Source organism: Sorex fumeus, unplaced genomic scaffold (assembly GCF_029834395.1).
Source record: "Sorex fumeus unplaced genomic scaffold, SorFum_2.1 ptg000006l, whole genome shotgun sequence".
In the NCBI taxonomy this organism is placed as follows: Eukaryota; Metazoa; Chordata; class Mammalia; order Eulipotyphla; family Soricidae; genus Sorex; species Sorex fumeus.
In genome coordinates, this window is record NW_026606063.1 from 42,483,637 (window position 1) to 42,510,669 (window position 27,033).

The 27,033-nt window shown below is 36.8% G+C and overlaps 1 protein-coding gene and 1 pseudogene across 2 annotated transcripts in view; both read right to left on the reverse strand.

Annotated features, from left to right (window-relative positions):
- Positions 1 to 27,033, reverse strand: part of APLF (aprataxin and PNKP like factor) — a 65,471-nt gene that overhangs the window by 15,801 nt on the left and 22,637 nt on the right. For both annotated transcript variants that reach the window (XM_056125413.1, XM_056125420.1), the window contains exons 4-8: positions 22,901 to 23,048; positions 22,296 to 22,428; positions 16,581 to 16,768; positions 8,683 to 9,017; positions 3,356 to 3,481 (exon numbers count right to left, since the gene is read on the reverse strand). In XM_056125413.1, coding sequence (XP_055981388.1) covers positions 3,356 to 3,481; positions 8,683 to 9,017; positions 16,581 to 16,768; positions 22,296 to 22,428; positions 22,901 to 23,048 — 930 coding nt within the window. The remainder of the gene's footprint in view (positions 1 to 3,355; positions 3,482 to 8,682; positions 9,018 to 16,580; positions 16,769 to 22,295; positions 22,429 to 22,900; positions 23,049 to 27,033) is intronic.
- Positions 24,136 to 24,167, reverse strand: LOC130038443 (uncharacterized; annotated as a pseudogene).

The window sequence follows — 27,033 nt, forward strand, 5'->3', positions numbered from 1 at the left end:
TTTTTTGCTTCTTATAGGAATGTAGAAATTAGACCAATTTTTAACAACTTGGGAAAAAATGGATAAACTGCTAAATTTTTTTTTCAATGCAACTGTAGGGACAATTAGAATTTCTGAGTACCTAAAACACCATACAGTGGACAAGCCTTTCTTTTGTGAGCTGACAACCACCAGCTGTTTTCCTTATTAGGAGTACCTGCCAGTTCTTGTTGTATGTTGTGGAGATTTGGACAATTTGAGGAATTCTCATTGAGAAGAAAAATTAATAGAACTCTCTACAGTCTTGATGAATTGTTAGAATAGTTTTGATAGAGATACAAACTCAAAGCAGATTTTCTTTCAAGAAAACTTTTGTGAGTTCCTGAGAAGTAAGATATTCTTCAAATCTGAATCTGAAACTTCAAAAAAGGCAGAATGAAATTTCTAACTTATTGAGTGTTTCAGAGACAAAGTCTTCTGATACAAAAAGAATCAATAAGTAACTCTAATCAGTCTGTCCCTAAAGAAATGTGCTGATATTTTAAATGCATTGGGTACAGGCCAACAAAATAACCTCAAAATATCAAAAGGGAAGTTACAAAGCTAAGACAAAACCCATGGTTTTCAAACAAAAGACTAAAAAACTCTATTGAAGAGCAATGACAAAGTAAAGGTTCACTTAATTATGTTAAAATGTCAATCTTGGGGCTGGATCGATAGCACAGTGGGTAGGGCATTTACCTTGCACACAGCTGACCTGGGTTCGATTTCCAGCATTCCGTATGGTCCCCTGAGCACCGCCAAGAGTTAATTCCTGAATGCATGAGCCAAGAGTAACCTCTGTGCATTGCCAGGTGTGAAAATGATTAAGTAACTAGCTTTTATTTAAATTTATGATTAGATGGCTAGCTTCTATTTGACAAAAGGGGGGACTCTCACTAATGGAAACTAGGTTAATTCTTCAGGATACTTTCTATTAGCAATTCCTTTTATAAATAACATTAATATTGCAACAAAAAATATTGAACATGAAGAGGTAAAAAATATGATAAATAATTACAACAGAAGAAAACCAATTCAGAAATGTTGATGAACAAAATATATATTTAAAAATAAAATATACAAATACATATGCTAAAGAAAAAATATGTAAGATGGAAAAAAATGGCAAATTTTATCAAATTATAATACATACAAAAATAGAATCATGAATATTCCAGACTCTAACAACTTAGTCACTAAAATAAGAACCTTAAATGGGCTTATTAGTCAACTAAATAAAAGAAAAAAGAAATTCAGAAAATATTCAACCTGAAACACAAGAGAAAGAACAAATTAATATAAATGAAGCATGTGGAACAAAGGGTCAAACATAATTTGCTCGAGCGGGCCCAGTAACGTCTCCATTGGAGACTTTGTTGTTACTGTGTCTGGCATATCGAATACTCTCGGTAGCTTGCCGGGCTCTCCGAGAGGGGCGGAGGAATCGAACTCGGGTCGGCCATGTTGGCCGCTTGCAAGGCAAACGCCCTACCCGCTGTGCTATCGCTCCAGCGTTCGCCTTACAAGCGGCCAACATGGCTGACCCGAGTTCGAAACATAATTAGTATAGGCTTAATTGAAGTAGAAGTAAGAGAGATGAGATCATATAGGAGCAGAAATAGTAGCAGATGAGAAACAACTAAGAAATTTTCTCAAACCAAACAAGATAACCTGACAAAAAACTAACTGAATTCCAAACAGTATGCATACCAAAAAAAATATATAGATATATAGTTATATGGTAAACTGTTGGAAGCCAAAACCATGACAAAAAAATTTTTTAAGTGTCCATTGAAAGGCACAATAATTTCAAAAGAACAAGAATAAGATAGACAACTGACTTTCAATATAACTGGGAATACAACAATCAACTGATAAAAATAAACAAGACTTCAATACTTGCAATTTAGAATTCTATATCCAGTGAAAAGAGCCTTTAAAATTCTTTCAAAATGTGACCCAGCAGGAGAACACATGCCTTTCAGGTGTGAAGCCCTAGGTCGAATCGCTGGCATCAGATAAAACGTATTTTCAAACACATGAAAGAAGCTGAGTTTGGGCTGAGAGTGACAGTACAACAGGAAAGGTGTTTGCCTTAAACACAGCTGACCTGGGTTCAATCCCCAGATCCTATATAGTCCCCCAAGCACCGCCATGAGTAATTCCTGAGTGCAAAGCCAGGAGGAACCCCTAAGCATCGCTGGGTGTGACCCAAAAAGAAAAAGAAAATAGAAGCTGAGTTATTTTCCAGATGGATTTTACTATAAGAAATACCAAAAGAAGTTTACAAAATGAAAAGCAAGTGATTCCATAGAAATGTCTAAAACTTCAGAAAGAAACAAAAGATAACTAAAATAAATATTATGTATAGACACAAAAATAAACAAAGGTTGTTTTAGAATTGAAAAGACATTTCACTACAATGTCATGAGTCATGAAATGAGCTATGAAAGGCTGTTTTGTTCTAAAAATTCAGATATAACTCGAGCATTGTATGACTGAAACACAAGCACGAAAGTTTGTAAGTCTGTAACTATACCTCGTGGTGATTCACTAATAAAAATTTTTTAAAAATAAATAAAAATTCAGATATAGTATTTATTCATTCTCCACATCCATCTTTTTATTTGGAGGAAGAGTCAATCCAGAAATACTAAATCATGAGACAAATTCTACACCAGATCTGTAGATGGGCAACAAGATGTTATGGAAGGAGATCAGGGTCAGATTCTTTTCTCTTAGGATGAGTTTCACATGTTAATGGAATTGGAGGAATTGAGGGAGGCAGAATAATATATTGAACTAAAGCACGTGACATTCATTAAGGAATGTGAATGGAATTTATGATGGAGCTTTTCCATGGTCTGATTTTCAGTTAGGTTGGGGGGCCATACCTAGGAGTACTCAAAGATCACTCCTGGCATGAGGACCATACGAGGGCCATATGCGGTGATGGAGATCAAACCTGAGTCAGCTGAGTGCAGCTGACTATTCTATCCACTGTCCTATCACTCTGGCCCATGATCTGATTTGTGTGTGTGTGTGTGTGTGTGTGTGTGTGTGTGTGTGTGTGTGTGATCTAAAATTTGAATTCAGAAAGTGAGAAATGAAGAAAAATTTTAAGCATTTATAAACCCAATAAATTAAAAAAATAATGAAAAAGAAACATTATAATCCTATCTATTAACAAAATGAAACCTAAGGAAGTTTAAAGTCGAAAAACAATGGCTTGATGTGAAAAACTGCCAACAGTTTCTCCTACATTAAAAACAGAGATATTTTTGTTCTGTTTTTAGGAGGAAAGGAACACAACCAAACAATCCAGTTTACATACCTGTAACAAGATGCTCCATAGGGACATTCAGGCCGATCATCAGCCTCATCTTGATCCATGACTGGTAAACTTCCATAATCATTATCACCGGGGTGACTGAAGTGTTGAAAATGGACAGGATTCTTTCTATGAGGGTGAGAAATACAGAGTCAAAAAAACACAGTCTACTAGACTTCAAGTTACACCAGAAAAAAAAAAGGAAAAAATAGGTAACAAAGAAATATATAACTAATTATTTCTGTAAATAAACATGCTTTATGATCCCCTAAACAGTTCACGACATCTAGTCAGTATAGAATTCTCATGGTAACAAAATTAGTTTCTGGTGATGTGGTAGGTCAGGAATGTCTATGGTCAATTTGTAAATAACACCTTACAGAAATACTTCTATATCTACATATTCAAATATCGATATATAATCACTGTCCTATCATCTCTCTTTATATTTCTATCCACACATATATTAGAGTTTTTCAAGATTTAATACAGTGAATATACTAATCCACCCTTTACAAATAAATATTATAAAACAGAACATAACTAACATTCTGGAAGCACCCACCTATCCCATCCCAACATTTAAAAAGAATTATTTAGACATCATGATATACAAAATTGAACTACAACAGGATTTCAGTCATACAATGTTTGTTCCTACCTCTAGGTAGGAACTTATAAGACAATGTTCCCACCTCCAATGTCCTCACCACCCAAAGACCCACCACATCTTTCTACCAAGTTCCAAGATTCTCTCCTATTCCACTTCCCAATCTGACTCCTTTACAGAATACTACAGTTTGGGTGCCATATTTCAGTGGTATTGGATCTAATCGTTCAGATACATACTTTGGACTAATAGTTTAGATACATACAAATACCTCACCTCTACACCTCAAGCTAGTCCAAGGCTCTTGGGCCTTACTTTGCCCCTATGTTACTTCCAAACCTTTTCTTGTAGCTTCCCCTTTCATTCTAATCTTTAAACCCAATTTACAAAGCAAAGGTAATCATTATCATCTAGAAAAAAGAAATGGTATTTCTCAAAATTTTTGGTTTCAGAAAAAAATTTAAAACTTCAGAGAGTTTTTGTTTTTGTGGGTTACTTTATCCTATCAAAAATTATTAATGAAAACATTTTTTTAAGTTGCTTTTATTTTTGTTTGGTTTTAGGGGCACATCCGGCTGTGCTCAGACTTACACTTGGCTCTGTGCTCAGGGACCTCTCCTAGTGGTTCTTGGGAAATCATATGCCAGTCACCTGTGTGCAAGGCACAAATATGCCCTTCCTCTCTCCACCAGCTAAAAACTATTTTTATTATAAATAACAATAAATCTTTGACTTAATAATAAATAATAGTTAATCTATAAGTAACATTCAAACTAAATAACTCTTTCTTGTACTTTCTTGGGAGGGGAAGGGTTTGCTTTTAGACCACTGATAAATAAAAATTACTATGTACTCCTTTGTTTTGGGGCCACATTCAGGGCTGCTTGGGGCTTTAGCCTTGGCTCTGCACTTAGGGATCACTCCCGGTGTGTTTGGAAAATCATATGGGATGCCTGGGACCAAACCCATGTTAGCCTTATGCAAGGCAAATGCCCTACCCACTGTACTATTGCTCTTGCCCCCTATGTACTTCTTTCAGCATAATTTTTAATGTTAGCAATAGTCCATTTCATTGTAGACAGCAGGGTTAGACTTCATTACTTAATAATATTCCATTGTATAAAGTTGCTATGATTTATTTGTCCATTCTACTACTGCTAGATTTTTAGGTTTGTTATAATTACTGTCTATTATAAATAAGAGAGCCATAAATAATCTACTTTTAATGTATATGCATAATACATTTTTATGGTTCCCACATAAGGTCATTTCTACATATGGGAATGCCAAAACAAATTTTCAAATCATGGGTGATTTGACAGATTAATTTGGGGTCTAGGGATGCTAATGCCATTAATTCATACCGGATCAATTTGAGCATTTCCAGATGTAAAAAAAAAATCACTTTTTAAATAACTGTTAGGAGTAACAAACTAATTAGGCAGTGCTGAATTACAAAGTCATGATATGAAGTCAACATACACAAGTCGAATGTATTTCTACAAGTGAGAAATATAAATAGTTCCTAAAAGAAGATCAAAACATTTTAATTAGAATATTAAAACATACTCATAATAAACCTAGTCAATAAAACGAAAGACTTGTACTTCAGTTTAATTTCTATAGAAGAAAAAATAAATAAGACATTCATATTCATGGAACAAAGAATTAACACTTTTAAGATGCTAATATTACCCAAAAAGACCTCCAGATGTAATGCAGTCTTCATTATGATCCCAATGGCAGTTTGGGGATGAATAAGAATAAACAAATTTTATATAGCTTTGAGGGATCACAAATAGCAAAAACAATCAGGAAAAAGAATAAAGTTGAAGTTCTCAAAATTTATGATTTCAAAACTAATTACAAAGGTAGAGCAGTCCAAGGAGAGTTGTGCTTCAATAAAGACAGGGAATAATCAAATGAAAAAAGACAGAGATCCCAGAAATAAACGTTCTTAAATATGGTTAAAAATATTTACCAACAAAGCAAAAGCTTCCATTAAGAAAAAGGATAATTTTTGTTTTTAAGCAAATAAATCCAAATTCTGCAAAATTCTATATGGGAGAATAAAAATGCCAGATGGTGTTTCTTCCTTATCTTTGTTTTAACATTTATAGCCAGATTGCCCAGGCTACAATGAGAAATACGTACTTGAGGGGAAATGTAGACACTTAGGAAATTATTAAGTTGTTCCAGAGAAAGGGAGAAGATGGAATGAACTAAAGAAGTAGCATGAGGATAGAGTAAAATTACATTTGATTATTTTGACAATGTAAACATATATACAAGAACTCAGTATATATAAATACATTTTTTGTTATAAACTTTTTCAACATTTCAGTGGCGAATATTTCTCAGGTATTAATTATGCACATCAAAATTAGTGACAAATTAAAATAGCTATCACAAGCTATGACTGATTAAAACTAAAATGTATCATAATCAAACATGGACAAATGTATTATTATCTTGATAAAGCAATAACCTTAAATAAAGACAAATGCCTTTACTGAATAATACCTCCCAAAATTCATAATTTAAAGTCCTAATAAACCCCTGATGTAATCATATTTACAGAGAAGACCTTTAAGAAGACAATTCAGAATAAACAAGTCATAATAGCAAGGCCCTAATCCAGTGATCAATGCCCTCAGAAGAGAAGAGAGGACAGGAATGTGTATACACACAGAGAAAGGCACAGAAGGCTCAATGAGAAAAAGGCTATCTGCAAGCCAAGAAGAAAGAATTCTAAAGAAATCAAACCTTGATCATGATGTCCAGCCTTCAGAAATGTGAGACAATTTCTGTGGTTTAAATTCCCCTAGCTGGAAGGAAACTGGGGACACTGGTGCTAGGGCATGTACACTGGTGGAGGGACAGGTGATGGAACACTGTATGACTGAAATTTAATCATGAACAGCCTTGCAAGGGCCTATCTCATAGTGCTTCAGTTTTATTCCTCCATCCCTCTCGGAGAGCCCAGCAAGCTACCGAGAGTATCTTGCCCACACGGCAAAGCCTGGCAAGCTACCCGTGACGTATTCGATATGCCAAACACAGTAACAAGTCTCACAATTGAGATGTTACTGGGCCCGCTCGAGCAAATCGATGAACAACGGGAGGACAATGCTATAACAGTGCTATGATAAAAAAATTAATAAATTCTCCCATCTGTGGCATTTTCCTATGGCAGGTCTAGTGAACTAACTCTAACAACAAAAAGGACGTTTCATAAATCTGAAATAATAGATTTCTACACCCCTATTCTACAAGTTTACATATTATATTCTATACATGAAACTAGTCATTATAAACAGTGAATAAATACATATTTATTTTATGTATATTTTTATAGATGGGTTGAAGCGATAGCACAGCAGGTAGGGCGTTTGCCTTGCACACCGTTGGATTCCTCTGCCCTTCACAGAGAGTCTGGCAAACTACTGAGAGTATTCCGCCTGCATGGCAGAGCCTGGCAAGCTCTGCATAGCGTATTCAATATGCTAAAAACAGTAATAACAAGTCTCACAATGGAGACGTTAGTGGTGCCCATCGAGCAAATCGATGAACAACGGGAGGACCATGCTAGAGTGCAGTGCTGTATTTTTACAGATACACATTAATTTTAAATTTTTGAAACTGAAATAGTTATTCAAATGCTAAGATATATAATTTATTTTGCTTGGGGCCACACCTGGCAGTGCTCAGGGCTTACTCCTGACTCTGCTCAAGTATCACTCCTGGTGGGGCTCTGGGGACAAGAGAGGGTGACAGGGATCAAACACAAGTCAGACGCATGCAAGGCAAGCACCCTGCTCGCTATACCATAAGATACAGAGATATAATATTAATGTAAAATTAATAAAATATGTCATGTATATAAACTATTATATAGGAAAAAAACTACTAGAAAGATACTTGGCTTGCCAACTTGGAATGGCAATAAATACCTGAATGAAGGCAATGTAACTAAACACACTAGTATAAACACTACACATTGTAATTTGAATTCACAAATTATAAAATTATACAGTTAAATGCAATAAAGCAAGTATAAAAGTAACCAATCACTCTAAAAACATACAGGTATATTCAGTAATTTTGGAAGGTAACATAGTGATTCAAAAGCACCAACAAATACTGTATTAACATTATAAAGCATTGTAAAGGTAAATGCTCAAGTATAACTTGCCCAAACTCAATGCAAAATTGTTTTAATAGTAGTTATATACAACAATTTCTTTGGAAGCCGTCTCTAATGTCTAAATAAGACATTAAAAATGCAGGTATTTATGTCTGAGTGATTCCATTTTCAAGTCTAGATTCCCCAATACTCAGATCTTTGCATTATTCAGTATGTCTACATATGAAACATTTAATTCCCCACCGTATCTTAAAAGCCTCTAGAAAGATTTACTAGAATGAAAATTGAGAAAGAGCAAATGAGTGGAGGCATGACAAAGTTCCGAACCTTCAGTTCTATAGGTTTTAGATGCTTAAATTTAATCATACCTTCTAGCATATACCTCCACAGCCACCTGCTGTTAAAATAAGTGAATTACATGTACCTGTAATTTTTTTTTATTAGTGAAAAACATGAGGTACAGTTGCAGACTCAAACTTTTGTTCTTGGGTTTCAGTTATACAATGATCAAGTCCCCATCCCTCCACCAGTGCCCATTCTCTACCACCAATTAACCCAGTAATCTCATTTTACCTGTAGCAGTTAGCACCATACATGCAGGATGTCCTTTTGACCTTGTTTTCTTCAGAACCTTGTGGATCTGAGTCAGCTGCCTCTGTAGGCGAAGTTTCAGGACTGGAAGGATGAGAGCCGGACTCTGGGTGAGATCCTGGAGTGTTGTCTTGGGCACTCAGGCTACTTTTAGAACAGTCTGCTGCCCTGTCTTCCTTATCTGGCATTTCTTCTGAGACTGTATGTTCAGAAATCTGATCAAATTTGTCTGTTGGGATTTTGTTTCTCTGTGTTTCAGTCTTGATATGATTCTCCTCTGAGTCACTCAATGTTACTGGAGAAAGTGGTTGTATTTCCTATAGTGCAAATCAGAAATAAATTCCAAAGAAATATGAAAATTTATGCATTAAGGTGTGAAGCTACAGGTTCAAACATGTATCCTTTGTTAAATTTAAGATTTCTGTCTTTAAATATTAAAAAAAACTACTGTCTCTAATAATTTTAAGCAACAGTCCATGAAAAATAACCAGAAAAATATGTGATTTATAAGATATCACAGGATATGCATCCATTTGGATACAATCTTTCAAAACAAAATGCCCTATTGGACTTATGTTTTCTTTCCAATGCGTATCTTAGCATGTGTTATCCTTACAATTCCTTATAAGTTAGTCTGATACTTTTTTCTACCCTCTGAAAATAATTATTCCTTTCTTATATATGAATGAGAAAACTGTCTCATATGGAAAGAAAAAATTATATAAAGCTGTTAGAACCAACTTATAAAATTAACATGATCTTTTTGAAGTATCCTACTAAAAGTTTCAGTTTAACAATCTAAAGGTGTTTCAAACCAAGAAATAGCTCATTAGCACTACAGAATATTTTTAATTTGTTTTTAACACCAGTACAGTTTTTCCCTATTAAAAATGACCTCTTAATTAGTTATAGTTCCTGTGGCATAGAAACACTGCTCAGATAAACAAACCTTTCTTTTCCTGGTGACCATTCAGTGGATGTGATGATACTGATCCACATGAATATTCACTCCCATTTATAACTAACATTTTGCGTATAATGGCCAGAATCAGGTCTGATATTACTTTATAACACCAGCTCAAATTTCCTAATAAAATACTAGTAGTGACATTTCTATGACTAAGTATTTTTTGGATCTTTTTCTATTTAAAAAATATTTTTAAAAGAATATTTTTCTATTTTATAAAATATACTGAAGCCAGAGAGATAGTACAGCAGAGAGAGCACTTTGCCTTGCATGCAACCGACCCAGGTTCTAGCCCTGACACCCCATATGGCCCTCTGAGTCTACCAGGATCACATGATCTCTGAGTGAAGAGCTTGGAGTACGCCCTGAGCTCTGTTAGGTGTGGCCCAAAAACCAAGCAAACAAAAAATTCAGTATCAGACTAAGTACTGTTGGGTGTGGTCCAAAAACCAAACAAACAAAAAATCCAGTATGTAACTTTAAAGTGGACAGTTGATCAGACTAAAGATCATGTCAAAGAACCTATATGTTCTCATGATTCTTGTCTAGTAAGAAATAACCTAGAGGAAAAGCAACTATATTCATGCTACATTTCCCTAAAACAGTCTTTTCTCCCAAGTCACTCAATACCATCCCGAGATCGTCTCCCAGGTCAATGCCACCCTAAGCTCATATCTCTGGTAGTGGACAAACTAACATGTGCTAGGAACTGGAACCTTCTCCACCTGCAGCCCCCACTGGCCAGCACTTAGGAATTCTCTTCACCCTGTTCAGGGAGGAAAGCTAAGCAGATGTACTACAAAACGCCTGTCCCCTTTTCCTGTTGGCATCTTGTAACACCACAAGTTTCTTTCAGAGCATCTCTCTTCTCTTGATTTTAGAAAGAGAGAATGATTCTTACCCCCCTCCCTCATCCCAAACACCCATTATCATAGCACTGCTTCCAACCGTACAATTCTCTTGTTTCAGTTCTCCTCACACAGAGGCTGGTGAACAGGACAATAAGTACTACAGGAAAGGTGTGCTTCTCACCGTTGGGTGTTCCTTTCTATCACGAGATACTTAGCTCAGAATCTTTGTTCCTTATTTGGACCTCAGCAGCAGTTTGTGGACAAGACACAGTGGAAGGGTAAATACTCACTCAACATGTGGTCAGACTTACAGGTTAAAAAAAAAATGTGGCTAGGAAATTAGAGATAGAAATTATAAGATGTAAAATATACTAATGACTCCATTTAATCTTTTAAGAAAAAAAATATCCCCACACAGGTTAATTCTCCACGTTGGAGACTGGCCCACATCTCAACTCGAGACGTATAATTTTCCCTTTACTTTATGGTTCATTTTCCACTCTGGAGATTCACTCACATTATAATCTGAGATGTGTTCTAGCAGCTTTTTCCCATTGAATAAGTCTGTATTCTCTCTTAAATAAGTATCTCTCTCTCTCTCTCTTTCTTTGCCCTCACATTCCTCTAAGTAAATTTCATTAAATATAACTATTAACAATACAAAATAAATTTAAACATTCCTATACCTGTGTATAAATCCAACTGAAAAATTTGAATGAAAATGAAAATACTGGTAAGGAAATGGGATTGCAAGATGAGGTACATATAATTTTTTTTCTATTTTATTTTGTGGTATTAGGGATTCAACCCAAGGCCTCACACATGTAAGGCAAGTGCTCTATGCTGAGCTATTTTCCTTATCCTATTTTTCTACTTAAAAAATGTAAAACAAACTAAATAAAAATATGAAATATTTAGCACCATTTAAACTCCCCCTCTTTCCATAACATGTAAAAATGAACTTTTAAAAAATCTTCACAAGGAATATGTTGAGTGTGCTGTTTTATTTTAAATGAGAAATAAATGACAAAGTCACAGCTATCAGTATCATGAATCAGGGGCTCTCAAATGTATTTCAAGAGACATAAAACTGAAATTCATAATGTTCTTTATAGAACTCCATGAAATATTGATATTCAGTAGACCTTTGGCATTCAAGAATTTAACTTTCATGGTTTCAATTATTTATAAATGATCCCCAAAATCCATTACATGCAGTAATTTGTAAGTCTGCTGAGACATAAATTTGTACTAGGTCAATTACAAAACTCATGAGCCAGAGCAAGTGAACTGCAGGTGATAAAACGGAAAAGATGGGCGGTGCTTTGTACTTCAAATCAGAAAAAAGGCAAAGAGCTCCCAACTTTAAACACATATTGCTTGCTTCTCAGATGAGATCAAAATGCAAATAATGAAATGTGGAGACTGGGGATTCATGACAGAGAGGCCAGCTCCCCTGTGCTATAAACACACATCCTGGGGATCTCGTGCTGGAGCGAAAGGAGACCCGGCTGCTTGGAAATAGTGGAAATTACTAGTAAAGCTGTTGAAATAATTTTAATACCCTTCCCAGCAAGCTCCCTCCTATCCCTCAGTCATTCAGTTTTAGTGTACTCAAAGACACAAAATTAAAAACATCCCCAATACAAGTTCCCATGGAACACCATGAGAAGAGTGACCTGCACTAACAAGCTGTCTGAACAGTTCTGCATCAGTTTCATTGGAACCTATATAACTGAATGACTATATCATTGAATGACATCTATATGACTAATTGCTGGAAAACTCTAATCTTCAGTCCCAATTATACTAATTTTAAATTTGCATATACAACTGCTAGTCAACCATTTCTTCCTCAATATCCTTTGTACTTTCAAACTCAAACTAGTTTGAAAGTACAAATTAATCCAAGATATATAAAAATTCATGAAAAGTAATGACAGCAACAACAAAAAACTTTTTTAAGTGGGCAAAAGATCTTAATAAACATCTCTCCAAAGATATGCTATGGCAATAAGAACATAAAAATTCTTACTACAGGAAAATGCAAATCAAAACAATAATGAAGTGCTTTGATGATTCCCACAAGCCTAAGAATGATCTATATATAAAACTGCCAGAGACAAGAGCTGGCATAGGTGTAAAGCCAAAAAAATAAAAAATAAAAATCTTTATACACTGTTGATGTGATATAACAAAAAAAGTAACAACAAGTCTCATGATGGAGATGTTACTGGTCCCGCTCAAGCAAACTGATGAACAACGGGAGGACTGTGACCATGATGGGTACACATAATGGTTCAAGATCCATGGAAAACAATATGGATGTCTCTCAAAATATGAAAAATAAACCTACAGAGGCTAGGGACACAAATTTAGGCATAGAGCACATGCCCAGCTTAGTCTAGGCCCTGAGTTTATCCCCACTAGTGTATCAGTATCCCCTGACCTATCTCAGCCTCTGGAGCATTGTGAAAATCCCCACTTTCGGGCTATGAAAACCCCTCTCTCGAGATGATTACACATGAAAGGATGTTCAAGGGCTCTCTGCCCACGTTCGGTGCTCTCGAGCCGCTTCCCCACCCTAGATGACCGTTGCCTTGGACGGACAAAGGAAGAACAAGGGCCAAGCTGGTTGCTGATTAGTTGCCATTTATTAAATCTCTTGTCTCTCCCAGGTCTTTCCAACACTCTCTATAACTCGCTCTACAATGCTCTCCGTGACTTCTCTTCAATCTCCCCAGTCATTCTTACTCTCTGCTCTCAACCTTCTAACTTGGTGTCTTTCGCAATCTCCTTTCCTCTTCTGTCTTTGTCTCTCTGTAACTGTCTATCTGTCTCTCCTTCCTCTCTCTACCCATGCAACAATCTTCTACCTTCTCCTACAGCCGCTCTTTTTCTTCTCTCCCTACACCTCCCCAACCACGCCTCCCCACAGGAAGTGTGATCAACATGTTTTTTCCAATCTTCCCAATCACCTGCAGCCACAAGGGCAAAACAGTCCTTAAGCTGTGTGTCTCCTCTCCTTAGACCTGCAACTTGATTAACATTTTTAATTCTACTTCCTCATATTTACCATTCTGTATGGACACAGTAATAGATACTTTTAGGCTTGCAGGGTGACTCTCCTGGGGACATCTCACCACAGACTCAGACTACAGTGCTGAAGCCAAATCAATCATTCCTAACCCCAGCAGGGTCCAAATTTAGTTATTACTTTTTGGATCATGACAGAATTTGTCCATGACCAAGCTCTTAACTTACAGTTAAGCATTATGGAACTTTGGCCAGGCCCATTTTGATGCCAGGGTAGCTATAGCTAGCTCACTGTTTTGCCCTGGGTCTATTTAGTCCCTCGTCGGGACCATGATTTGGGGGATCTAGGAAGTAAGGGCAAGAGAGGCGTAAGTCGAGAGTGCAGATGTCCAGGACATAATATTATCTGGAGTCAATCAACTCCCAAGCCACAGGCTTGTCTTTTTAACCATCTTCCTGTATCTGTGCAAAAAACAATTGCTCTGAAATTGCTCTAAATAACCATGCAAAGAACATTAAAGATAAGAGAAAGACAATATTTACAAGTCAGAGTCTTATCAGAGACAAAGTTAACATATTGGGGGACAATCAACAAACACAAGCTTCCAGTGGCCAGGGAGGAAGGGCAAACCAATATTATCCTACAGAGCATGGCAGTGGGCATTGGAGCAGGTAAAACCTGACCTTCAAAGGATTCTGAAGTGAGGCTCCACAGAAGGAAGTATCTGGGCATATCTGGGCAAAGATTGGCAAAAACGTGTCAGCACCAGGTGTTTTGCCTTGAACTTCACCCAACCTCCTAGTCACATGTGATCAAGACACATAAACTGTCACATACACTTAGCAGGTCACCCTAACCACAGCATCTAGCCTTGATTGGGATTGGATGGAGCAAAGCAGAGTACAAAAGGTGATAGGCCAATAATGCTAAACTTTACGTGATTGGACCTTCCTGTAAGCTGAGACCATCTATAAAATATGTGTATTTCGCAATAAAGTGAACAGCCATCAGCTGCTCCTGGAGGGTATTTCTCTGCACGCCCGTCATCCTTGCTTTGCCCCACATCTGCCGAGACCTGTACACAGCGTGACCAGGCACGCTGGGGAAACACTGTTTCCCAACACCTGCACTGTGGAGTGTGGTCTTGACAGAACCCAAGCATTTGGTGAGTATGGTCCCTATAAGAAATATAAATTTAATATGTGGTAGAGCAATCACTACTCCTTGCTATCTATCTAAAGAATACAAAAGCATTGATAGAAAAAAATGCATGCCTGTCAATGTTCACTGTCTGTATTTTGATAGCCAAGATATGGAAGCAACATTGGAGCCCAGCGATAGATAAATAGCTAAAGGAGATGTGGTATTTCTGTACACAATGCAATACTATCCAGCTATAAGAAAAGATGAAATCTTGACATTTGCAATAACATAGATGGGATTGGAAGAGGTCAAGTTAAGTAAATTAAGTCAGAAGGAGAAAAACAAGTATTGATTAATTTCATTCCTTTGTGAGATGTAACAAAGCAAGGGAATAGACAAAGGCAAACCAAAATTAACCCTTGTATTCTGACCATACAACTGACATTACAGAGGTGTACAAAAAAGAATGCAAGGGGTGGAGTGGGGGACCGGAGAGGGGAGAGCAGGGAGAGGGACCCAGTGGCCTGTGGTGGCAGGATACTTTGATGGTGGGTGAGGTGAGGTAGTAACAAACATTTCAAGAGATCTGAAACTGTCCTAAAACTATATAGAGTATGATAAATTAGTACTACTTCCATTTTAAAATCATCCCCAGAATCTAAGTATCTGGGACCCTCCCAAAAGATTCTGATATAAAAGAGATCAAGGTATTTAGAGTTTTTCAAAGCTCTTTAGGTAATTTTGATAGGCCAAAACCCACTCATAAAAAAATCATTTCTAATTTTTGTCTACTATAAAGTTATTGTAAAAAATAAGTTTAAACTATAATGAAAATTTAAGTGTAATAAATTTATAAAATGCAAAAAAATTATTTACTTCACTTTTTCCAATAATATAAATGTTAAATGGAGGTAGAGAGTTTTTATGGTTTAAATTATGGTTTCAGGGATGGGGAGATAGCTTAAAGAGACGGAGATTATACTTCATATGAGACATCTCCAGTTTCACATGGTCCCTTGAGTACCCAGTGGGAGCAGTGTCCAAGCACCAATGGATATGGCTCAAAATAAACATAATTATGGATTAAATATTATTATTATTATTATTATTTTGCTTTTGGGGTCACATTTGGCGATGCTCAGGGATTACTCCTGACTCTACACTCAGAAATTACTCCTGGCATTGCTCAGGGGAACCATATGGGATGCTGGGAATCGAACCCAGGTTGGCCACATGCAAGGCAAGCACCCTAACCACTGTACTGTTGCTCCAGCCCCAGAATTATGGATTAAATCTTATCACAAGGATCCAAACACTCCTATTAGAATGGGAAAAACCAGAACACCAACAACAAATACTACTGAAGATGCAGAAAATGGGAATTCTCACTCATTGTTGGTAGAAATACAAAATATCTTCCAAAGCATAACAACTTTGGAAGAGAGCTCCGATGACTTGAGCCTATAGCTACCTATGACTATGTTTTACTTTATGTGAAGAAAGTCTACAGTAGTTTCAAAGAATGATGCAAGAGGCAAACATACAGTATCAAAGATAACATCAATAAGCAAAGCTTTCCATTAAACTGGAAAAAAGTGGGAATATCACACACCAACTTTATGTTGACCATGTCACTGATATAAGTTGGTCAAGTCACTTTTCCCCCGGTACAAAATTCTAAATTAAATAACTTTCTAATGTACAAAACAAGTACTATAGTAATTTTAGTAAGTCAGACATATTGGGGATAGATTTTATCTTCATCAACTTAATAATGAAAAGTGGTTAGGGTTTTCCTTACTATACAGAGCATATAATCACTCTCTATCAATATCTTACAGTGGAAAGAAACAACAAAATAATAAACTTCCACAAAAATCACCTTGGTCGAAATGACAGGCGATTCTTCCTCATCAGCATTTCTGCATTTTTTCTTGGTGTCTTCCTCTGAGGATGTGCTTTTTGAGTTTTCTGAAGAAACTAATCGCTTTCTTCCTTGCTGTGTTTTGTTTCTTTGGGTTTTATCTTTGTAGATTGCTTTTTTCCCATTTTCCTGAATTACATCATTATCTTAAACACACACAAATAAAAAAATTATTTTCAGATGTTGATAATTTATCATTGAAAAAATGAGATTGAAAAGAAAAGTAAAACTCAGCTATAAGAAAAAATGAAATCAAGTAACTTATTGCTACTTGGATGGATCTGGAGATGGATCTGAATTTCTAAATTCAGAATATATATAAGCTTAGTGGAAGTTTATTATTGAGTGGTTAGACAGAAGGAGAAAGATAGGTGCAGAATGATCTCTCTCATATGTGGAAGATAAAGAAAAATAATAGTTGAATAAAACAAAAGCACCCCAAAGCAACAGAAACTGAGAATTGGTTGTCAGCAGGAAGCTACCACAGGACAGGAATGCAGTGGGGATAGAGAGAGAACATTGCGACAATAATAGAAGGAAGCGAACACTCTGAGGAAAGGGGTGGAGAGGGATTGTGTTAAGCACGAAACCCTAGTATTAACAGGATTTTAAACTACAGTGTCTCAAATACAATTTTTTTAAAAAAAGAAAATTGAAGTTTCATTTTTATTTGGACTAAATTAAAAACATTTGTAAAATTCCCCCAGTAAAAGAACAGAGAATCAATTCATAGTCACTGGTCTAAAATTGATGAGAATATTAAACTTTATTGTTAAACACTGGAGACTAAATATTTTAAGCTTTATGAGTTCTATAGTATCCACCAAAACTACCCAATTATGTTTTTATACTATGAAATCTGCCTAGACCATAGAAATACAGATGAATACACTGTGTTCCAAAAGAGCTTTATTAGTCCGAGCCACCCCCAACCCCACAAAAAAAGGTACTGGGGCTGGATTTTACTCCTAGGCTATAGTCTATTCACAGCTTTTCTAAAGGAAATTAAACTGGTTTGAAATAATATTCCTTTATTAAGTTTAGGAGAGAAATGCTAACAATTTTAGCATTTCTATTAGCTAAACCATAGTGTAAAATGTAAAAATCATTTTTACACTTACCATGTTACAAAATGTAAAAATCAACTGAACCCAATATAATACATATGTCAAAGAAAAATTTATGAATAAATAATAAAATTTCCCAGAATTATTAAATATTTTTGAAACTAAATTATTATTTCCTATTATTTTAGAAATTTCCACAAATAGAATTAAATAAAACGAACACAGGCTACAGTAGTTGTGAATTAGCCAAACCAAGGGAGAAAAATTAACTAATGAGTATGACTTACTAGCCGAAAAACTAAAAAATGCAAGTTGATAAGATACATCTTCTGCCCAAATGGCAATTGACTACATTCCAAGTGCTATAAGTGTATATAAAAATTCTAAAATTAAATATATATATTTTAAATATTCAATTGTTTAAAATTCTAAATTCTCTACCTACAAATATTTCTTCCAGGAAGATTACTATTGCTTAAATGCACTTAGCAAAGAATATACACGATAAATACCTCAGCGTTCTCATATCAACTTTTATGACTGTCACTGTATCACTTTCACCCTGTTGTTCATCAATTTCCTCGAGCAGGCACCAGTAACGTCCCCATTTGTCCTAGCCCTGAGATTTTAGCAAGTGCCACATGGGAGGCTCTTTCAGGATCAGGGGAATGAGATCCATCATTGTTACTGGATTTTGGCATATCGAATACACCGCGGGGAGCTTACCCGTTTGGGTAGGATACTATCAGTAGCCTGCTGGGTTCTCCAAGAGCGAGAACTAGACCATCAACTTTTATACCTGATATCAAATAAGTTTCTAAATTCAGAATATATATATAAATAATACAATAAATTAATTCTTAAAACAAATCTTGAAACAAATTTAATTCTTACAAAATAATTTTTATTTTTAATTATTAATAGGTGAATTTACTAATACAAGCTATTTCTTTAATACTCTGTGAATGATAGTTCAATTACATACATGTCATTAAAATTACATCATTCGAACTCTGTCCTACAAAGGAACCATTCCTAATAGCTAGTATCAATTTGATGTTTACCTTTCTTAACTTTTTTCTGTTTAAGCAAATTTATCTACATATTTACATTTAAAGTAAATTACTTTAAAAAGCTATGCCAATGTGTACTCACCAGCAATATCTTCTAAGACCCACTTCTGTCAACATTGGATACTACCAGTTGCTTAGATTTTGATGAGTTTTATGAGCCAAAATTGTATCTGGTCATTTCAATGTATACATTTTCCTATCTGATAATCATTACATATTAGCAATCAGTACTTGTTCTATAGAGTAGTGTACAGTGGCCACATTTCTATTGAATTTTACCTTCTGTTTAGTTATTAAGTAAACAATTATTTAAAATCTTTTATAAGTATGATAGCTAAAAAATCCAGGTATATTGTTTGCCAGTCTCCTCTTTGCCTCTTATTTTGCTTGTAATATCTTTAACCAAAATTTTTTTTAAATTTTAACCTAGACTTGGGGCCGGATTTAAGGGTGTCTTTAAAATAACGTAACTTTGCACTTACATGTACTTCCCAAGTATGTTTATAAGAATCAAAAGATTTTTCAAAAGCTTTTTCAAATTTTCAAGATCTTTTTCAAAATTTTGAACAAACTGTACACTGTATAACATTCTGTTCAAATCACTACAAATTTCTCTTAGTAGTATTATCACGCTGAAGTGCCCAAAAAGATGCTCATATTATGTACAGTACATTTCTCAAATGAAAACAAATATTATTTGTGATTTGAAGCAAAATGCATTTGGATTATTATAAGTAATGTAATAGAGTTAGAATATAAGTAGTTACAGTAAAAAAGGTATAAAAGAAAAGGTCTTCTTTGCAGGGAGGCAGTTTGAGAAAGTTCCACTTTTCTACCATCATCACACTTTTCTACCTGCAAACTGAGCAGCGACAAACATAATAAGAAATAGTACCAATGCCACGTGTTACACACATAATGAGTGGGTGGAGAATTGAAAATAGCTGCACTGGAAGGCTAGAGAGATGGTATAGCACATGGCTGATCCGGATTCAATGCCTGGCACCACACGGGGTCCCCCAAGCCCACCAGGAGCGATCCCTGAGTGCAGAGTATGGGCCAAAAACAAAAACAAATTTTTTTTTCTTTTTGAAAAAAAGAAAATGGTTGTGTTATAAAAACAAGACAACTCAAACAGGATGCAATAGGTACATAAAAATCCTCCACATTAAATCACATTTCCTTTAGCATACAATATATAAAATCTACTTTTCCCATGGGTTGGAGCAATAGCACAGAAGGTAGGGCATTTGCCTTGCACACAGTCAACCCAGGTTCCATTACTCCACCCCTTTTGAAGAGCCCGGCAAGCTACCGAGACTATTCCATGCGCATGGCAGAGCCTGGCAAGCTCCCCGTGGTGTATTTGGTACGCCAAAAACAGCAACAAGTCTCACAATAGAGACGTTACTGGTGCCCGCTCGAGCAAATCAATGAACAGCAGGAGAACAAAGTAGCACTGCACAGTGCTACAGTGCTACTTTTCCCATAAGATTATTCTGTACATACTGTAAACTATAGTTGTACTGCACTGTAGCACTGTCCTCCCATTGTTCATCAATTTGCTCGAGCGGGTCCAGTAACGTCTCCATTTTGAGACTTGTTCTTGTATTTGGTATATTGAATACGTCACGGGTAGCTTGCCAGGCTTTGCCTTTCAGGCGAGATACTCTCAGTAGCTTGCTGGACTCTCCAAGAGGGGCGGAGGAATCAAACCTGGCTCAGCTGTGCTGACTGCATGCAAGACAAATGCCCTACTGCTCTGTTATCATTCCAGCCCATAATAGTACTGAATAGTACTAAATATAATAGAACTATTTTTTTTTTTGCTTTCTGGGTCACACCCGGCAATGCACAGGGGTTATTCCTGGCTCTGCACTCAGGAATTACTCCTGGCGGCGCTCAGGGGACCATATGGGATGCTGGGAATCGAACTCGGGTCGGCCGTGTGTACAGCAAATTTCCTCATATCTTGTCTTCCTGCTGAAATACATGGGCATGGGGAAGTCCCAGGAAATGGGAAAAGACAGTAGCAGAAAGCAGAGAACTAAGCGGAGTACAGGGGCTGTCTACTACAGGGATATGGTTTATGGCCAGAATAGCCTATGAGAAAATTGCCTCAGGCCAAATTAATTGCCAAATTAATGAGACAGGAATTTATTCAATTGAACTTTAAATTTAAAAATCTCTACAACATATTATTCATAACATCCGCCATCTAAGGAAGTTGCTAAGAATTCAGCTTAATCAATGGCTGAACAAATAGCAGTACTCCTACATTATTTAAAAAAATAAAAAATAAATAAAAAGAAAAGGAAGTTACTAAGGATGGTAATAAAGGGGAACCATGTAAAGAAACTTTGGTATATCTACACAATGGAATACTATGCAGATGTTAGAAAAGATGAAGTCATGAAATTTGCATACACATGGTTCTACATGGAAAGTATCGTGCTAAGTGAAATGAGTCAGAAAGAGAGGGACAGACATAGAAAGGCTGCACTTATCTGGGGAATATGAGGTAACAGAATGGGAGAAAAACACCTAAGAATAGTTGGGATAAGTACCAGGAGGTCTGCTCCACAGCTTGGAAGCCAGCAGCACATGCTGGGGGAAAAGACAACTCAGATAGAGAAGGGGACAGCAAATAAAGGGTGTTTGGAGGATTCACTCGGGATAGGAGATGCATACTGAGAGTAGACTATGGTCCAAACATGATGGCTACTCAATACCTCCACTGCAAACCACAACATCCTAAAGGAAAGAGAGAGCAAAAGGGAATGCCCTGCCACAGAGGCAGGACAGGGTGGGGGGATGGGATCATTGGTGATAGAGAGTGGGCACTGGTAGAGGGATGGATACTGGATCATTGTATGGCTGAAACACAAGCATGAAAGGCTGTAAGTCTACAACTATACCTCATGGTGTTTCACTAATAAAAATTAAATTTTAAAAAAAGGGAACCATGACCCATATAAAAGTATAGTTAATAGAAACTAAGTCAGAGATGACTGAAAAGTTGCATATACTGACTAAGAGATGATGGAGCAACTGCTTTTCACTGAATGTTCATTTTTACTTTAGTTTCATTAACTAAACTGAATTAATCTTGAATCAGTGGACGGACATGCATGGCAGACGGCACAAACCACTTGCTATCTATCATGACCTTGAGCTGTGTTGAAACAGAGGTCACATCTTGTACCTCACAATACATGCCTCAATTTTTTTTAATTCAAATAATTTAGTGAATTCTCACTGAGCTGTTTTTTAAATAAATATAATATAAACTGGTCTGTTTGCAAATTGATATTTATATAGTAACTTTAGCACAAAAGAAAAAATGGCAGATATCAATCAAGAATTGACAGGAGCGGTGTTTGATAAATGGCATATAAAAAAGCTTATATTTTAAAGACTATATGTAATCATCTAAAAAAGTGCTAGCCTAAGGCATACACTTATACTGCCATTCTACCTCTATTTAATTCTAAAAGTTCCTGAATTCTACTTAATATTTTCTTTAGACCTACCTCCACTGACATCAGGTGCTGAAAGGTTTTGCTCACTCAGACTTCCCGTTAACATCCACGCTGGAAGAATTCTTTTCCTCTGGATGGGGTTTGACTTTTGCTCACTAAAGTTTCTACATTCACCTAAGGAAGACTGAAAAAATGCACCTCTATATTAACAACCAAGAATAACCATGAAACCTTAATGAAAAATTTTAATAGGAAACTATCTTGAAAGCTATCTGCAACTGTGGATTGAGTTAGTCAAATTTCTCAAAGGAGGGGCTGAAGCGATAGCACAGCAGGTAGGGCATTTGCCTTGCACACTACCAACCCAGGTTCGATTCCCAGCATCCCATATGGTCCCCTGAGCACTGCCAGGAGTATTTACTGAGTGCAGAGCTAGAGGAACCCAGGCATAGCCGGGTGTGACCCAAAAAGGAAAAACAAAAAAATTTCTCAAAGAAATTCATTATCTTTATTAGTGGGGGGAATGAATTCATGTGATATTCCCTCCTTAGCTTAACAGTGAATAGCAACTGTCATGAGATGTATGGTTTTAGTTAGATTTCCTCTCCTTCAAATGAGAAAAATATTATACATAGATGAAACCTTAAATTTCTCACCGTACTGTTTGCAGTGGTAGTCCGGGTCTTTGCTATTTCTAAGTTTCTTTCCTGCTGTAGGGTACCCGCTGCGTCATTAGGCAAATTCATCAAAGACGATTCTGGTGTTTCATTCAATATATCATCTTCATCAAGCATCTGACTGTTTCTATAAAGCAAAATTTTATTTATTAATCATCTGATATAAAGACTTGTATTGCCAAACATACTCTACATATGTCACTCAAGTACCTCACTTGGGGCTGGAGTCATAGTATAGCAAGTAGGGCATTTGCCTTGCACGCAGCTGACCTGGGTTCGATTCCTGGCATCCCATATGGTCCCTTGAGCACCGCCAGGAGTAATTCCTAAGTATAGAGCCAGGAGTAACCCCTGAGCATCGCTGGATATGGCCCCAAAATAAATTAATATTTAAGTGCCTCACTAATAATTTGTGCCTCCTTTCTCAGACAAATGTAAGCAGATTGGGGCTGGAGCAATAGCACAGCGGGTAGGGCGTCTGCCTTGCACGCAGCCAACATGGCCGACACAGGTTCGATTCCCAGCATCCCATATGGTCCCCCGAGCACCACCAGGAGCAATTCCTGAGTGCATGAGCCAGGAGTAACCCCTGAGCATCGCCGGGTGTGACCCAAAAAGCAAAAAAATAAATAAATAAATAAAACAAATGTAAGCAGATTATAATATCCAAGTACACAAATAGAGTATATAGAGAATATGCTCTTTACCTTCAGCTCACTGTATCACCATAATTGCACTAATTTTTTTCAAAACATAGACCTAGAAACCTGGGCTATTTATGAGAGGCAGCAGCCAAGTCTCCCAAGGCTCAGGAGCTACTGACTTAGTGAATATTTTCCAGAGTCCATAAAAGTTAAGTTCATCACCCAGCATTCAAAGAGAAAATGCAAGAACATTAGCTAAGGTAATCAGGCTCTTGAAGAAAAGGTCAACTTCACACACTGCTACCACTAGAACCCCAGCCAGTATAGAACCTCGTGAGAAATATCCCCAAGCCTTCTGACTGGAAGGCAAATGTCCTGACACTTGTGCATTCGTAGTCATATGTGGTGCATACCAACAGAGACAAGTGCCACTACTGCCAGAGGCAGTAAGATCACACAAAATTGATGGGATCATTTCTCCTTAGGTATGCATTGAGATGATTTAACACATTAACCTTTCTGAAAATAGAGGTGGAAAAGCAACTCAAAATAATAATGAACTACTGGTATGTATGCTAACCTTCTCTCCTTTCATACAACACAGAGTGATAGCACAGCAGATAGGGCGTTTGCCTTGAACATGGCCGACCCAGATTCAATTCCTCTGTCCCTCTTGGAGAGCCCAGCAAGCTACCGAAAGTATCCCGCCCGCACAGCAGAGCCTGGCAAGCTCCCCGTGGCATATTCGATATACCAAAAACAGTCACAAAAAGTCACAATGGAGACGTTACTAGTGCCCTCTCGAGAAAATAGATGAACAACGGGAGGGCAGTGCTACAGTGCAGACAGTTATATATGCTAGCATGGATAAACCTCAAAGACATTTTGCTGAAATAAGTCAAAAGACGGTGTATCACATGGTTGCATTTATATGGTATTCTGAAGAGTCTACAGAGTTGGAGGGGCTGAAATCAGATCAGTGGTGGTCAGAGGCGGGAGTGGCATGAGAGGACTGGCAACAGACAGGCATGAGAGAAGCCTCAATCTCACTGTGGTGGCACTGACAGCTGTCAAAGTACACTGAATGGTACATTTAAAAGGGGGTGAACTGCTACTCAGGGAAAGGTCATTTCAAAGATGAAAGATTGCAGATGTAAGGGGCAACAGCAATAGTACAGAGGATGCTTGCCTTGCATGCAGGCAATCTGGGATCAATCCCCGGCATCCCATAAGGTCCCTCATGCACCATCAGGAGTGATTCCTGACTGCAGAGCCAGGAGTAACCCCTGAGGACCACTGGATGTGGCCCAAAACACAGACACACACACAAAAAAAAACCAAAAACAAAACAAAACAAAAAAATTTCAAACATAAGATGCTCTTTAGAAAAGAATAATTGATGTCTTATTTTATTTGCTTATTTCAGTATTTTCTATGCAAAAATAATCTTCCAAAATAGGCTTACATTCCAGTGAAAAGAATCAATCCAAGAACATGGCTCAGGGAGATAGTAGAGGATCAGAGTTTTTGTCTTGCATGTGCCCAACCCTGGTTCAAGCTCTGGTAACATATGTCCCCCTGAGCATCACTGGATGGAGCTCTGAGGAGCCCCATCTGAGGAGCACCAGAAGTGGCCCTGGTGGCTCTGGTGGTCCCTGACACTGTAGGCCCCAAGAAACTTCACATCCTCAGACTCTCGCTCTGTACCCTCAGTCTGGTTAGCTGATTATTACCAGAAGTTGTGCCTAGACCACTGAACACTGCTTGGGAGGACTCCCACCATAAAAATGAATAACTTGCATAGACCAACTACTGTACCATTAGACATATTTTGTTCACTTAATGTTAAAGCACAACTAGCATGTGTCAGGTACTGAAACTATATGATTGACCTAGAACAAAACTGTATTCCCACTACAAAAATAAGATCCATTTTATTTCTAACATATAGGTGTGCTCAGTTCGAGACCTTTTGCTCTCAAGTTTTCTTAATATTTAATTTGAAAAACAGTAAGAAACTTTCAAGAGGCAGGCAATGACTCATTATAATTTGTAGCATTAGAAATCAAGCAACATCATCCATTTCATTTCTAGTTTATGTTCTATCTTGGTATAAATTCAAGACCAATATATACCTATATCTATACCCCAAGGGGAATTTTTATTAATATTTACCAAGAACAAACCTACACAAAAAAATTCAATCCCAGAATAAAATTCTATTAGCATTCCATTCCATTAATGTCAAAGTACAAAATATATCTTTATTTAAATATAAATGCCATGACATAGAGCTTTCATTATTTTATCTTCAAATATTTCATGAGCAATTTCTTCTCACAGGATTTATGTGCATTGTTATCAGAATTGCTTAAAAAAATAAAAGCTTCAAAATTTATCTAAATATAACACAATAATGGTAATCAAGTTATCCTGTTTTATGATAGTTTTATTGAACTATAGCACAGAATGAAATTCATCCTGTAAAACACAGTATTTTTAAATGTACTTTTACGTGGTTGTAAAACCACCACCAATGTCAAATTTAGGGGTGGGGAACCTTTTCTCTGCCAAGGGTCATTTGGATATGAACAGCATCACTCAAAGGTCTATAACACAGGCAGATGGGTTGCAGGCTGTTGAATACATGACTATCATCATGTACCAGGGTCAGTCAGACCATATGTCTTCATGGACCTGATACAGCACATGGGTGTCCTAGCCTAACATCACCTCAGAATAAAATTCTGTTGTAATAGTTGTGAATTCCTATTCCCAATTCTTCCAGCTCCTTGTAATAACTAATCTATTTTCTGTCCCTGTGGATTTCTATTTTATGGGCACTTCATACAGAAGAAACAGTATGAGAATTCGTGTGGACAGATTTTTTTCTTTTTTCTTTTTCTAAAAATAAGGAGTATCCCCCATCAAGGCTTGACAGTTTGGTGCTCAGGGATACCATGTCTAAACTTATTTAGATCATGTTGCACTGTTTAGATCATGTTGTGCTGGGTTTGAACACACCTGCTAAACAACTGTTCTACCATTTGAGGCAGCTCCTCACAGCTCCTGGGCCCCTGGACAGTGGGTTTTAATACTTGGGAGTATATATCTAGGAATGGAAGCACTTGGCCATGTAATGCCATGTGTATAACATTCTGAAGAACTATCAGAATATATTGCAAAGGGGCTGCAACATCTAAACTCTACCAGCAACATCAAATGATCCCAATTTCTCTACATCTTTACAGCATTTGTGATCTTTTACTATTGTCTTCCTAATGAATGAGAAGTGTTAAAATATCATGCTGAGCACTTTTTCATGTGTTTAATGATATTTGGATATAAACGCTGAAGAAACATGTACTTAAATGTTATATGTATTTCTAAATTGAATGACTATCTATTGTGGAGTTGTAATAGCTCTTTTTATAATCTGGATATGATTATCAACTATGATTTGCAAAT